General features: G+C 43.7%; 1 protein-coding gene across 1 annotated transcript; it reads left to right on the top strand.

Moving 5' to 3' along the window:
* Nucleotides 1-6: 6 nt before the first annotated feature.
* TALDO1 (transaldolase 1) lies at nucleotides 7-14,138 on the top strand. Its single transcript, XM_038407476.2, has 8 exons — nucleotides 7-291; nucleotides 6,516-6,639; nucleotides 7,525-7,632; nucleotides 8,396-8,527; nucleotides 8,850-9,025; nucleotides 9,194-9,391; nucleotides 12,984-13,129; nucleotides 13,908-14,138. The coding sequence occupies exons 1-8, from the start codon at nucleotides 195-197 to the stop codon at nucleotides 13,938-13,940; spliced, it is 1,014 nt and encodes a 337-aa protein (XP_038263404.1). The 5' UTR covers nucleotides 7-194; the 3' UTR covers nucleotides 13,941-14,138.
* The last annotated feature ends 814 nt before the right edge of the window (nucleotides 14,139-14,952 follow it).

Below are 14,952 nucleotides of genomic sequence, written 5' to 3' on the forward strand. Positions count from 1 at the left end.
TGTCAGGGAAGCAGGCGCGCGCCGCCGCCGGAGTCGCTTTTGCCCTCCGCGCCGGTCTCGCGCTTCGTGGGCCCCGCCTCCTCCCCCTGGCGCTGCTGTTGTGCGTCTGCTGCTGCGGCGAGCGAGCGCGCGCGCGCGGGGTGGCCTCTCGGCAGGTATATAAACGGTCTCTGGGCCAACGCCCCTAACGGATTATGTCAGTGTCCCCCGTGAAGCGGCCGAAGATGGAGTCGGCGCTGGAGCAGCTCAAGCAGCACACCACGGTGGTCGCGGACACCGGCGACTTCCACGGTGAGATCCCGCCCCGCCCCCCCGAGGCAGGAGGGGCCGTTACCCCCGTTAGGGCAGGGGACGGTCCCAGTCCCCCATGGCTGCTTCCTTCCCGCCACTTACAGGGACAGTGGGCGAGGCCGCCCCCTCTCTCTCCCGCCACACGCACGGGGTGGGGGAGGGGAGCCCGGAGCTCTGGCGGGCTCGGCCCCGGTGAGGCGTGGTGGGGCCTGGCGGGAAGGCGGCTGCTCCAGGGGTCTGCGCGCTGGGCGGGACGTGCGGGCTCCCCGGCTCGCTGCAACCCCTGGGTGCCGCCGCCCTTCCTGCAGCAGGCGGTTGGGGGGGCCTGGTCCTTCCTCGGCGGCCGCGGGCGGCTGCCCCCCGCCTTGTAAGGGTCAAGCCCTCCAGCTCATGCCGTTCCCGGGGGGGCGGGGCTTTGCCACTCAGCTCGTGGGCAGGGGATACCTCGCGGCGGCGGGGGTGGAGGGGGGGGGAGGAGCAAGGTCTGGCCACTGCTACTAACATCCTCTTCCTTGCACTGACTTCCTGTTCGGTGAAGTGAAACCATCCTAGTGAGCTTTGGGGTCTTCGTGGGGGGCGGGGGGGGCTCAGTGTTTCCCACATTCAGGAACATCCTCGCCTGTTAACTGAGAAAAACAGAAATGAAACAGGTTTCAGAGTAGCAGCCGTGTTAGTCTGTATTCGCAAAAAGAAAAGGAGTACTTGTGGCACCTTAGAGACTAACAAATTTATTAGAGCATAAGCTTTCGTGAGCTACAGCTCACTTCATCGGATGCATTTGGCTCACGAAAGCTTATGCTCTAATAAATTTGTTAGTCTCTAAGGTGCCACAAGTACTCCTTTAGAAATGAAACACTGTGACTGGTCATCATGGGAGATAATATGTAGTGAGAATGAAGTATTGAGTGGGAATTAGTCACTCCCTGGTGGAAGGGAAGATTTAGGTTAGGCTGTAGCCACACTACCACTTATGTCAGCAAAACGTATGTTGCTCAGGGGTGTGACTATCCCACTTCCCTGAGCAACATAAGTTACACCTGTATAAGTGGTAGTGTGCCCAGTGCTATGTAATTGGGAGCACTTCTACCTCTGGCATACCTACTACAGTACTGCTACTTTTTTGGGGTAGATTAATTATGTCACTAGGAGCAGCTACACAATAGATCTTACAGTAGTGCTACTGGGAGCTCTCTAAAGTAGACAGCCTAAGTATTTTGGTCTAAGGCAGAGGTGGGCAAACTACGGCCCATGGGCCACATCCGGCCTGCTGGACCATCCTGCCTGGCCCTTGAGCCCCTGGCCCCTCCCCTCATCTCAGCCTCATCTCACTGTGCTGCCAGCACTAGGGGTGGTGGCACTGCAAGCTCCTGCCAGGTGGTGTGGCTGCCAGTCCTGCTGCTCTGAGCAGCATGGTAAGGGGGGGGGGGGGTTGGATATGGGGCAAGAGGTCCTGGGGGGGACAGTCAGGGGACAGAGGGTGGTTGGATGGGGCAGAAGTTGAGGGGGGGAGAGCACTCAGGGGATGAGGAACAGGGGAGGTTGGCTAGTTGTGGGAGTCCCAGGATGCCTGTCAAGGGACAGGGGTCTGGGCAGTCAGGGGATGGGGGGGGGGTTGGATGAGAGTGGGATCCTGGGAGGGGGCAGTCAGGAGAGGGGGCCAGGTTGTTTGGGGAGGCAGAGCCTTCCTTACCTGGCCTTCCATACAGTTTTGGAACCCCCATGTGCCCCTCTGACCAGGGCTGGGCAAACTTTTTGGCCTAAGTTGTAATCTACTTGGAGAACATAACTTTGTAATAAAAAGAAACCCCTTTGTTAAACTTGGCTAAGAGTTATTTGCCTAAAGCTGTTTTGTCACTTGTGTGCTGTTATGAAAGATTGAAATGGCCCAGTTGCTTAATAGGGATTGCACCTATTGATGGGTGGTGAGCTTGCAGATGAAGAAAGGATGAGCCTTCTGCACATTGTGGTCAGTCTTCCAGACACAGTGGGATCCTATGGTTATACGGAAGTGCAATTTGCTAGTACAGAGAAGAGTTGGACTCAACACAAGAACACTGAATAAAACTATATAAATGCATCAGGAACTGAAAAGACTTAACAGGAGAAAGGCTGGTATTGTGGTGAAGGCCCCTAGCAGGAATCTCACATACATTGTGACTTACTTGGGAAGTCAGCTGTACTATGATTCAGTTGCTTCAGGTATAAAATGAGGATAATATCTGCCTCATGCTGATTAGTTTTGTAAAATAATTCTAGCTTTATGGATGGAAGGGACCATAGAAATCCAAAGTAGTAATATGAAATTATTACCTGTACCCACATGTGCCAGGCTGTGTTACTGGAAATGTGGCCTCACTGCAATAACCTGTGTAATGCGCCTATAAACAAATGTCATAAGTATGACCTACCAGCACTGACCTTTGAACTGAGATCTTGAAAAATTGTTTGCATTATTAAGATCTAAGGGTGGTTTCAAAGTGTATGAAACTATTGTAACCCTACTCTTCTAGTTACTGTTATTACCAGAACTCTTGAGTGCACCTATCTTTAAATTGATAATGGAAACAAGTGAAGGGTTCTGAGCTAGCATTACCATCAACAAGTAATTTAGTTTTTATATGTACCATAAATCTTGGTTTAAATTATCCATTTGGGAAACTAATGGCCCTTGGTACTTTTAACACCCTGATTCTGATTCAAATATTTCATCCTGATCAAATCATGGTTTGGTAAATTCACTGGAAATAAATTTTACTCAGATGGTTGTTTTTAATCGCTTCTTGTATAGTTTTCTCATGGTGAAGCAAAACATTTGAGAGGCAGAGAGGAGTTAGAGGAATTTTGTTTACTTTACCATGAAAATGAGTAACAAAGTGGGGCTAGATTTCTTTTTTTCTGTACAAGAGATCTTAAACACATGACTTTATACAGTACTCTTTAAATCCTGTAGCAATACACAGTGTACTCAATACCCTTAAAATTGAGGATTTGCTTCACCAGCTTCAGTGAACTATATGCAGGCTCAGTTAACTTAGTCTTGAATTATGTTTTAATTTTGTATCCAAAAGCTTTTAGTAATGGGAGCCTCCTATTGACTTCTCTTAAGACCAAGAGTATAGTACAGTAGTTTTGGTACAGTACTTGGGCTTCATCTAAGATCCAGAAAAATGGGGAACAAGTAATTGCTGGGGTTCAGTATTGGTGACCCAAAGTCAAAAAGACAAATAGTTTAAGAGGTGTGGTGTAGTTTTTTTTTAAGGCATTAGAGCAGGTTATACAAACCTGTTAACTCCTGACATGGCATGCCAGCTTCTGAGCATCTTAATTGACCCCAAGAGTAGGCCTTGTATGGTAGAGAGGACCATAGGGCAAAAGAATATAGAAAGAGCAGTCACAGCAAGATTCCTGCAGCATGAACTCAGTTGTGCTGAAGGTAGCTGAGAGAGCAGACCTTGCTGATGGGAATGGTTACCAAAGGTAAATCCAAGCAGTGAACAGTGGATACAAGTACCAGCAGGGAGCAATAGAGGTTTAAGTGGAACAACAGGATCATAAGAATTTTTGGGGGAAGGCAACTACTGTGGAAACCACAGGAATTTTAAGGGAGAATTTCTCAGGCTCTTATTTGGCCAGGACACAAGTCCACACTCCTTGGGCAGAGGTGATCATCAAGAGCCACATGAGATCTTTAACTCCCCCAATATCTTGGTTTTATCTAATTGGACAACAAAATTTAATGCATGTAAAACTTTGAACAGAGTTGTGTTTTGTGCAAGCCACAGTCCTCGCAGGAGATGTCCAGCTGCTATGGGGACAAAGGGATTAACTCATCTGAGCACTGGCTACCTCCTTGGGACTTTCAAGTCAATCTCATAACTTTTGTACAAAGAAAAATTAGTTCTTATAATGGTGCTGTGTCCTGAACCCAGATGTAACCCATTTATTATGTCAATACATGATTTATATTGAATAACTTGCATAATGTGTCAATTTCTGAATCTTCAGCACTATCAAGTATGGCTAGTGGTGGCCCTTAACAGAACTTCTAGGACCTCATGTCTGAGCGTATGGGAATTTAAAACATTGACTCATAGCCTTGTCTACAGTATGATACCTATTATCTGTTACAGAGTAGCAGCTGTGTTAGTCTGTATTCGCAAAAAAGAAAAGGAGTACTTATGGCACCTTAGACTAACATTTATTTGAGCATAAGCTTTGGTGAGCTACATCTGATGAAGCGAGCTGTAGCTCACGAAAGATTATGCTCAATTAAATTTGTCAGGTGCCACAAGTACTCCTTTTCTTTTTTGCTATTATCTGTTAGGTGCTGAGCACTGTCTAGCTGCAAATTTTAACCATGCACTTAAACTGTTCTGAACGTAGTTTGTGCCTGGCACTGGTTCAGCTGCAGCTGTTGACACCAGTCACCAGCATTGTGTTTTTTCAAGTGTTGACAAATATTTATTGCCCTATATAGTAGGGGAAATTGCTGGTGTAAGGAGCAAAGGACCAGTCTAGTCCTGACCACCAGTGTGTTTCCACTGAAACATTGGACCAGGTGCCTCTTGTCTCCAGCTGCAGAAAAGTGATGATCCCAGCAAAAGCAAAGAACACCTGATAAATTATTAAACTGTTAGTTTCAGTCTGCTGCTTTTGTTGGTGCAGCAGTATGGGCCAGACCAGCATGTACTTATTCTTCTGCACATTTCTCCAGCCAGTCAACATTAAACAGATGCTGTAGCAGTGAGCAGGATTCAGAATCCCTAGTTAAATCTTTGCTGAAAACTTGTTCTGGAAGGCTGAAATGTAGCCGCTTACTATAGGGAGCTAACTTGTGAACTCTACCTTCAACTGTGACATCATAATTTGTGACTGGAAAGTGCTGAATGACACTATGCTTCTAGAGGGAGGGGATACTGTAAAAGTCAGTCTTAATCATATACTCCCATGACACACAAGTCATACATTTGCTTTTTATCTTTTGCATAATTGAGTTTTGCAGACTTCAGTAACGCATGACATGCAATATATATGTTGCTAGAATCCTAGAAGATACTTTACCCAGATGTGTATTGCAAATGAGCTTTATCAATACTTACCCATCTTGGAGTTGTATTGTGTTGTCAGATAAAACATGGAGGGTGAATGAAAGCTTATTCTTCCCAGTTTATCTGAAGGACCTATGTCTAAGATGAACATGTCCAGAGAACCAGGATCTTTACTTAAAGGAAGCTGCTAGGAAACTGTAGCTTTCTGTACAGTGTTTCCAAACATGATCTGTTGAATTTAAGTAGAATTTTCTAAAATCTCCCTCCTAGAGTGCAAAGTATTCAGAAAAATTAATTGGTAATTTTTCATAATTTTGACATTTAGCTCTTTGAAGATACCTTATGTCCTCTACAGTGACATGCTTATAAAGCTATTTGCTGAGTCAAACATTGCATGCCAGGCTGCTCAGCTACTCAGACATGTTAGAACCAGACAGAGTACAGCAAGAACCACTTTGTGGTAAACATCTAGTGTCATCTGAAACGGGTTCTCAACTTTTCTTTGAGTCGCCCCTCCCAACATGCTGTTAAACTCCATGGCCCACCTGTGTCACAAACTGCTTTTCTGCATATAAAAGCCAGGGACAGCATTAGGGGGTAGCTATCAGGCCAATTGCCTGGGGTCCTCATACCACAGTGGCCCTCAAAGCTACATTGCTCAGGCTTTGGCTTCAGCCTTGAGTGGCAGGGCTCAGGGCCCTGGCTTCGGCTTTCTGCCCTGGGCACCAGTGAGTTTAATGCTGGCCCTGCCTGGTGGCCCCCTGAAACCTGCTCACAGCAGTGATGGACCTAGATAAGATAGATGAGTAACTTCTACAGAATCTTGACCAATGGTTTATTCCTCTTTGGAAACAGAGCTTAAGTACTAAATAAAACTTGCTTGATCTTGTCACTATAGCTTTGTCACCACTTTGTCCTGTGAATCTGTTTTGTATTGGTGACCCCTTTCACAGAGCAAGCCTCTGAGTTTGAGAACCTCTGGTATACACCCTTTTGGCACCATTCCCTGGACTTGCAAACAGCCTCTTACTGCACCATTCCTGCCTCAAGAAAATGCTTAACTCTGATACAGATTTTATTGCTTAAGAGGCATGTTAACTGATCCTACTACTGTAACAATACTTCATTGGTCAGGCTGGGTAACCTGTTTTAAACTAGCAATCTTTATTTTTGTAGCAATTGATCAGTACAAGCCTCTGGATGCCACTACAAACCCATCCTTGATACTAGCTGCTGCTCAAATGCCAGCTTACCAGGAATTAGTAGAGGATGCTATTGAGTATGGAAAAAAACTCGGTGGGTAAGTAAGACCATTAATTTAATTAGGCTTAGTTATGACAGCTGATGCCTTATGCAACTATTTGCAGTAGCATCCATAGTGTTCTATGGCCTTTTTATAACTTAAGCAAACACATGAGTTTTGCTCCATAGAACTTGCAGTCTAGAAGACTAGCTAACAGTGTGGGTGAAGGGATGCAACTTACAAATAAGTGAAGATGGTGACAGGCCACATGCAATAGGTGTATAATCCAGTGTGAGGCTTTGTTCTCAGCACTGTAAAGACTATCCCCGATGAGTAGTTTGTTAAACATTATGGGTATATCTACCTAGCAAAGAAAAACCCATAGCTTGCCTGTGTCAGTTAACTGACTCCTGGGGCTCAGGTTATGGAGTTGTTTCATTGCTGTGTAGACTTCTAGGCTCAGGCTGGAGCCTAGGGGCTCCAGGAACCTGAAAGGTGAGGGGGATGCCCAGGGTCCTGAAGGCCAGGCTCCAGCCTGAGCCAAGAAGCCTACATAGCAATGAAACAGCCCTGCAGTGTGAGCCTATTGGCTGGCATGGGCCAGCCGTGGGTGTCTAGATGCTGTGCAGACATACTCTGAAGTGAATTGAGCCTTCATTCTAATTCAGATCCCTTTTGAAGTAGCTTTGTGGGCTTGCTCAGGGAAAGCATTCCATGAATAGGCAGCATCATGAAGGAAAGCACAGATATTTATGGGAGGAAGAAATGGCATATGGACTCTGGTAGTATTGGTGAAACAGGACAAAAGACCAGGGTAGATAAATAGGGAATGGGAGAATTACTTAGTGATTTAAAGGCTTGAATTGTATGTGGAGGGAGCCAGAGAGATTAACTAGCTGCAGTCTTTCATACATTTCACTAATTACACTTTCATTCTTTCAGGTCAGAAAATGACCAGGTCCAAAATGCAAGCGACAAACTTTTTGTGGTGTTTGGGGTAGAAATACTGAAGAGGATACCAGGTCGTGTGTCCACAGAAGTAGATGCAAGGTTTGTAGGCATGTTGTATGCAATTTGTAACCAAGGTGTTCCTAATCTTCTGATCTTGTAACAGTGAAATGTTCAGAGTTTAAATTACTACCTTTTCCATTTAATTGAACTGTGAAGTCACAATTTGCCTATCTAGGCTTTTACTGCATGCTAGACTAAACTAAGTGTGAAATAGGATTACTCTTAAGGCAGTTGTAAATAGGATTCACCTTCAGCATAGTTAAAGCACAGAGCACATTCTCAATCTGTCTACCATTCTTTTGGCTTAAAGGAATTCAGGCTTTCAATTTACTTGATTTAAACTTAAGAGTTGAGTTATTTCTTTTCTTACAAAATGGTACACTGGTTTTGCTTTAACAGCACCTGGGGTAAGGCATGTTAACTTCCTTGATTCTTTTCTATTTTCAGCATCTAAATTCTGTATAAAAATTAAAGCAATAATTTTTAATCTTTCCCTGAGAAATATCCTTGGGTTTTCTTGAGCTCTGGGCCCACTCAATCCTAGAGAAGGCATTAAAATTTTAATGCTTTGGGTAGCTTTCGAACTACAGCCCCAAGTAAAAAAGCTATTATTGGGAGTTAAATTTTAATACAGGGAGCAGGATAGTTCTGATTATGGTTAAATTAGAGCCACTCTAATAGCCACTATCTCCATGTGAGAGCATGTATCTCAGTCTATCATTTGGTGGTAGAAGCTAGAAAAAGATGGATCTGGGATATGTACTTAAAACATGTTTAAGTTGTTCAATGCTTTCTTTCAAAGGTTGTCCTTTGATAAGGAAGGAATGATTAAGAGAGCTAAGTTCCTCATTGACCTTTATAAGGAAGCAGGAATTGGTAAAGATCGCATCCTCATAAAACTGTCATCAACGTGGGAGGGGATTCAGGCAGGCAAGTAAGTGTCTGTAGCTGGTATTTATTTTAATGTATATAATGCTTTTTTTTTAAAAAAAAAAAATCCTCTCAGTGTTGGCTGTTTTGAGAACCATTCACCAGTAAATTCAGTTAGTGGGGTTAAATCTAACCTGAGCAAGATGTTTTTTATTTGAGTTGTGGGACAAAGATACTCCTACTAGTGCTAGATCATTGCTTTAGAGCTCATTAATGTTAGTTCAGTAACTAGTGACATTTATTTATGAAGTTTATTAAGCTATTTGATTGTAGACTGAATGGAGGGGGAGGACAGACTCCATTCTAAGATGACCTTTTTTTTGCAGGGTTCTGGAAGAGGAGTATGGGATCCATTGCAACATGACCTTACTCTTCTCCTTTGCTCAGGCAGTGGCCTGTGCTGAAGCTGGGGTCACCCTGATTTCCCCATTTGTAGGCCGTATCCTGGATTGGCATGTTGCAAACACAGACAAGAAGACTTATGAGCCCTCAGAGGACCCAGGTAAGCTTGCCTTTGAATATAATTGAAAAAGTTCACTACAAGTTATTTTTTTAAATCTTCTCTTATGAACACTACTCTAGAAAATACAGTATTTGGGTACTAAAATTTAGTGAAGAATCTTTGCATTTTAAAACATTGTCTTGAAAATCACCAGTGTTTTTTTCTTAGGAGTGAAGAGTGTCACTAAAATCTATAATTACTACAAAAAGTTTGGCTACAAAACTATTGTGATGGGTGCTTCGTTCCGAAACACTGGGGAGATTAAAGCGCTGACAGGCTGTGACTATCTTACCATTTCACCTAAGCTTCTGGGAGAGCTCAGTAAAGAGAACACCAAGCTAACTCCCACACTCAGTGCTAAAGATGGTAAGTTAGTTTTCTTTCCTTCTATAATAGATTTGTTTGATAATCCCGAAACTTCTCTTTACTACTGAACATAGCTGATATGGAAGAAGCCAGCTTTTTGGTAAGTGGTAGTACATAGCTTCAGCTTAAACTTAGTGCTTCTTGCCTCCATCCAGACTTTAAAGGGGTAAGACTTGGCTGATCTACCTAAGATACCGTAATTGCCTTGTACTGTCTTCATGACCAGTGGTCATCAGCAGTCCTTGTAGCACTGCTGTTGAGGAAATCCAGTATTCTCCACACCTTTCATAGAATAGAATCATAGAATATCAGGGTTGGAAGGGACCCCAGAAGGTCATCTAGTCCAACCCCCTGCTCAAAGCAGGACCAAGTCCCAGTTAAATCATCCCAGCCAGGGCTTTGTCAAGCCTGACCTTAAAAACTCCTAAGGAAGGAGATTCTACCACCTCCCTAGGTAACGCATTCCAGTGTTTCACCACCCTCTTAGTGAAAAAGTTTTTCCTAATATCCAATCTAAACCTCCCCCATTGCAACTTGAGACCATTACTCCTCGTTCTGTCATCTGCTACCATTGAGAACAGTCTAGAGCCATCCTCTTTGAAACCCCCTTTCAGGTAGTTGAAAGCAGCTATCAAATCCCCCCTCATTCTTCTCTTCTGCAGACTAAACAATCCCAGCTCCCTCAGCCTCTCCTCATAAGTCATGTGCTCTAGACCCCTAATCATTTTCGTTGCCCTTCGTTGCACTCTTTCCAATTTATCCACATCCTTCCTGTAGTGTGGGGCCCAAAACTGGACACAGTACTCCAGATGAGGCCTCACCAGTGTCGAATAGAGGGGAACGATCACGTCCCTCGATCTGCTCGCTATGCCCCTACTTATACATCCCAAAATGCCATTGGCCTTCTTGGCAACAAGGGCACACTGCTGACTCATATCCAGCTTCTCGTCCACTGTCACCCCTAGGTCCTTTTCCGCAGAACTGCTGCCGAGCCATTCGGTCCCTAGTCTGTAGCGGTGCATTGGATTCTTCCATCCTAAGTGCAGGACCCTGCACTTATCCTTATTGAACCTCATTAGATTTCTTTTGGCCCAATCTTCCAATTTGTCTAGGTCCTTCTGTATCCTATCCCTCCCCTCCAGCGTATCTACCACTCCTCCCAGTTTAGTATCATCCGCAAATTTGCTGAGAGTGCAATCCACACCATCCTCCAGATCATTTATGAAGATATTGAACAAAACGGGCCCCAGGACCGACCCCTGGGGCACTCCACTTGACACCGGCTGCCAACTAGACATGGAGCCATTGATCACTACCCGTTGAGCCCGACAATCTAGCCAGCTTTCTACCCACCTTATAGTGCATTCATCCAGCCCATACTTCCTTAACTTGCTGACAAGAATGCTGTGGGAGACCGTGTCAAAAGCTTTGCTAAAGTCAAGAAACAATACATCCACTGCTTTCCCTTCATCCACAGAACCAGTAATCTCATCATAAAAGGCGATTAGATTAGTCAGGCATGACCTTCCCTTGGTGAATCCATGCTGACTGTTCCTGATCACTTTCCTCTCCTCTAAGTGCTTCAGGATTGATTCTTTGAGGACCTGCTCCATGATTTTTCCAGGGACTGAGGTGAGGCTGACCGGCCTGTAGTTCCCAGGATCCTCCTTCTTCCCTTTTTTAAAGATGGGCACTACATTAGCCTTTTTCCAGTCATCCGGGACTTCCCCCGTTCGCCACGAGTTTTCAAAGATAATGGCCAAGGGCTCTGCAATCACAGCCGCCAATTCCCTCAGCACTCTCGGATGCAATTCGTCCGGCCCCATGGACTTGTGCACGTCCAGCTTTTCTAAATAGTCCCTAACCACCTCTATCTCTACAGAGGGCTGGCCATCTCTTCCCCATTTTGTGTTGCCCAGCACAGCAGTCTGGGAGCTGACCTTGTTAGTGAAAACAGAGGCAAAAAAAGCATTGAGTACATTAGCTTTTTCCACATCCTCTGTCACTAGCTTGCCTCCCTCATTCAGTAAGGGGCCCACACTTTCCTTGGCTTTCTTCTTGTTGCCAACATACCTGAAGAAACCCTTCTTGTTACTCTTGACATCTCTTGCTAGCTGCAGCTCCAGGTGCGATTTGGCCCTCCTGATATCTTTCCTACATGCCCGAGCAATATTTTTATACTCTTCCCTGGTCATATGTCCAACCTTCCACTTCTTGTAAGCTTCTTTTTTATGTTTAAGATCCGCTAGGATTTCACCATTAAGCCAAGCTGGTCGCCTGCCATATTTACTATTCTTTCGACTCATCGGGATGGTTTGTCCCTGTAACCTCAACAGGGATTCCTTGAAATACAGCCAGCTCTCCTGGACTCCCTTCCCTTTCATGTTAGTCCCCCAGGGGATCCTGGCCATCTGTTCCCTGAGGGAGTCAAAGTCTGCTTTCCTGAAGTCCAGGGTCCGTATCCTGCTGCTTACCTTTCTTCCCTGCGTCAGGATCCTGAACTCAACCAACTCATGGTCACTGCCTCCCAGATTCCCATCCACTTTTGCTTCCCCCACTAATTCTACCCGGTTTGTGAGCAGCAGGTCAAGAAAAGCGCTCCCCCTAGTTGGCTCCCCTAGCACTTGCACCAGGAAATTGTCCCCTTTGATCTAGTATGTAACCATTTATATTCCATTTATTTAATATCTTGGGTCCTTTTGAATGCATTAGCCAGTAACTAACCCAGATTCAAGTCAAGAAGACAGATTCAGTTTAAACAGTGATACTTCTATTAAATATCAGTGGGGTGGGAGGGAGAAAACACCTCTAATTTGTATCCTGGAACTTAACAGGTTTTACAAAATTCTTTAGAGCAAGAAACTTAGTTGAACACTAATTTTGCAAGAATCTAAGTCCTCAAAGGACTTCAGATAAGGCTAGAAGAAATCTTACACCTATACAACAGTCAACGTTTGAAACAGTTTTTTTAAAAACTGGTCTCTTTTTTGAAATGGTACTAAAGTGTTGCAACTTGTTTGGTTTAGCAATGTTTCGCTGAGGTGGTTCTTGCATGTGGTCCTGTATCACTTTTTTCCTTCCTCTTAGCTTTATAAACAAATGTTAAATTACAAAATTCAGAATGGGAATTATGCACAGCTGCAATCATGAGCTCTGTTAAGGCTCTAAGCAGTTGGCAGGCTTGTTATCAATTGAGCTTTTGTTAAGCATCTGCTGAATAATCAGAACCAAATTGTTTGCTTGAGTCCTTGCTCACTCCTACAGAATGTTTGTGTAATTTTGTACTGTGGGCTGAAAGTTTAGTGCCATTAGGAGCCAGATACAAACATGATGATCAATGCCTTAGCCTAAAATTTAGACTACCTGGATAACTCCCCCTAAGGTAGCAGTTCTGAATCAATAATATCTGCACTTACTCCCCCAAATGTGGTCACACTAAGTCTGACCACCTTGTTGGCAGTGTTTGGAAAAACCTTTTAAACTTCAGCTAATGTGGAGGGAGCAACATAAGGGAGTTAAGAGCATTTTATTTTTGGATCGTAATCTTGTATTTGAATATCTTATAGATTCTGTTACAACTCCCTTTGTATAGCTCAGACATCTAACCTTGAGAAGATCCACATGGATGAGAAGACATTCCGCTGGGAACATAATGAAGACCAAATGGCTGTGGAGAAATTATCAGATGGGATCAGGAAATTTGCTGCTGATGCAGTTAAATTGGAGAGAATGTTAAAGGTAATTGCTGAATTCTATGCTGAACTTGTATATGCCTATATTCCACACCCCTAAGAATGACACCAGCTGACCCACATGTGAGGTGTGATGCTGTCTTGATTTAAAGCAGTGTTTGTTCTGGTAGCTAGGCTTGTATACAAACCATATTTATCCTAATTTGCATTAGGTCACCATTCCTATGTGCAAAGATGGTTAGCTGCCTAGATAGCATATGAAACGCATACTGGGCGTCTTCATTCTAGTGTGTATAATTGTCTTGTCGTACCTCCTGTGAACACTGACTAATGCAAGAAGTAAACCAACATGAATGTTATCCCAAGTGCCAAGCGGTATTTATCTAGTAACTAATCAAGACTGCACCACAGCTAGATGTGAGTCAGCAGGTGACATTGAGGAGTTGGTATGGCTGTCAAATTCCTGACAATCTGAAAATTGAGTTTCCACCTCAAATCAGTAATCAGTATTGGTGTTGGAGGCACACTAAAATTCAGTACTTTCATAGTGATTAGGTCCAACTTTGGCAGTAAAACACAGGATGCATGGGGGAAATGTTGAATAAGGTGCCATTTTTATAGTCACTTTAAAATGCCAGTTGAAATTAGACTATCTTGACTGTACTAAATCTGCATGTATATTTTCATATCAGTTGTAGACACTGCTCATGTTGACTGCATAATTACTATTGTACTGGCTTATTCTGGTGTCAAAGCATTGCAGTTTCCAGACTTATCTAGGACTCCTATTGGAAATGCTAACTGCAGATTCTTTTTTTTCCTAGGAACGAATGTTCAGTACTAAAAATGGAAAGTAGACAAACCAAAGTTCCTGCTGGATTGTGATGGCTGAATGAGTGGGATTATTAAAAATGGATGTACAAATACCTGTAAAGTCTTATGCTATGTGTGGAGAGTTTTCTGTATTCCATGCTTTTTTTAATCAATTTTGCAAAGGGACAGACTTCAATTTGTAGCAATTGTGGCAATGTATTAAAATAGTTTGTCAAGAGTTACTATTGTGCACTTGTTTAGATCAATGGTTACATACTGCTGTACTTGCCACCTTTTTTTCAATTTAATTCTAGTGAAAGTGCATGGCTCATCAACAAGTAGCTAACTATTCTTAAACCCATATGTACCTCCAGATAATATTAGGGAAACTAAGTATTTTATCCTGGAAATACTTAAACAGCCTCCAAAAACCACAGTACATATGAGTGCCTTTCCATTAAAATAAGTAATCAAACTTAAATGTTCCTAGCCTGGAGAAGTATCAAGCTTTTTAATTTATTGAGTATGGGTGTGATCTTCCTGAAAAAGCTAGACTTTTTTTGTATGCTGGAAGTGGGGTGAAGTTGTCACTTGTATCTGCATTTCCTGAATCCCAGGCCAGCAACCTGTCCAAATACCTCATTTATTGTAAGTGGACTGAGTATCTCTTGGTTTTCTTTTAGATGTGGCTGTGAACACATGGTATAGCAACTTAAGAATTATGTAGCAGTTGAGCTCATGGGTTTTCCTTACTCCTTTCACTGATGAAGCATATAGTAAGTTTTGAGGTGCTACCCCATTTTACAACTGAAGAATAAGGTTAAGACTTGCTCTGACCTACACAGTGATTTAGCAGTTGAGCTAGGTATAGAAGGTTGGAGTCCTGCCTTGGTCATTTCATTTCTGAAGTAAGAGCAAGTATTTTATTCCCTGGGGGTAGTTTTGAGATTACCAGTGTTCAATTGCATTGTGTATATACCTGCCCTAGCTCTAGCAAACATTTATTTGAGGCAGCCTGTCCAGTGGTTTGGGACCCTCATTTTACAGGGCCAGGAC

Source organism: Dermochelys coriacea, chromosome 6 (genome assembly GCF_009764565.3).
Source record: "Dermochelys coriacea isolate rDerCor1 chromosome 6, rDerCor1.pri.v4, whole genome shotgun sequence".
Lineage (NCBI taxonomy): Eukaryota > Metazoa > Chordata > Testudines > Dermochelyidae > Dermochelys > Dermochelys coriacea.

Bases quoted from the DNA above. Each gene is read 5' to 3' on its own strand.
- TALDO1 (XM_038407476.2), top strand. From the start codon at position 195: ATGTCAGTGTCCCCCGTGAAGCGGCCGAAGATGGAGTCGGCGCTGGAG. The intron at 292-6,515 runs GTGAGATCCCGC...TTATTTTTGTAG, and splicing joins GGACACCGGCGACTTCCACG to CAATTGATCAGTACAAGCCT. The intron at 6,640-7,524 runs GTAAGTAAGACC...TCATTCTTTCAG, and splicing joins TATGGAAAAAAACTCGGTGG to GTCAGAAAATGACCAGGTCC.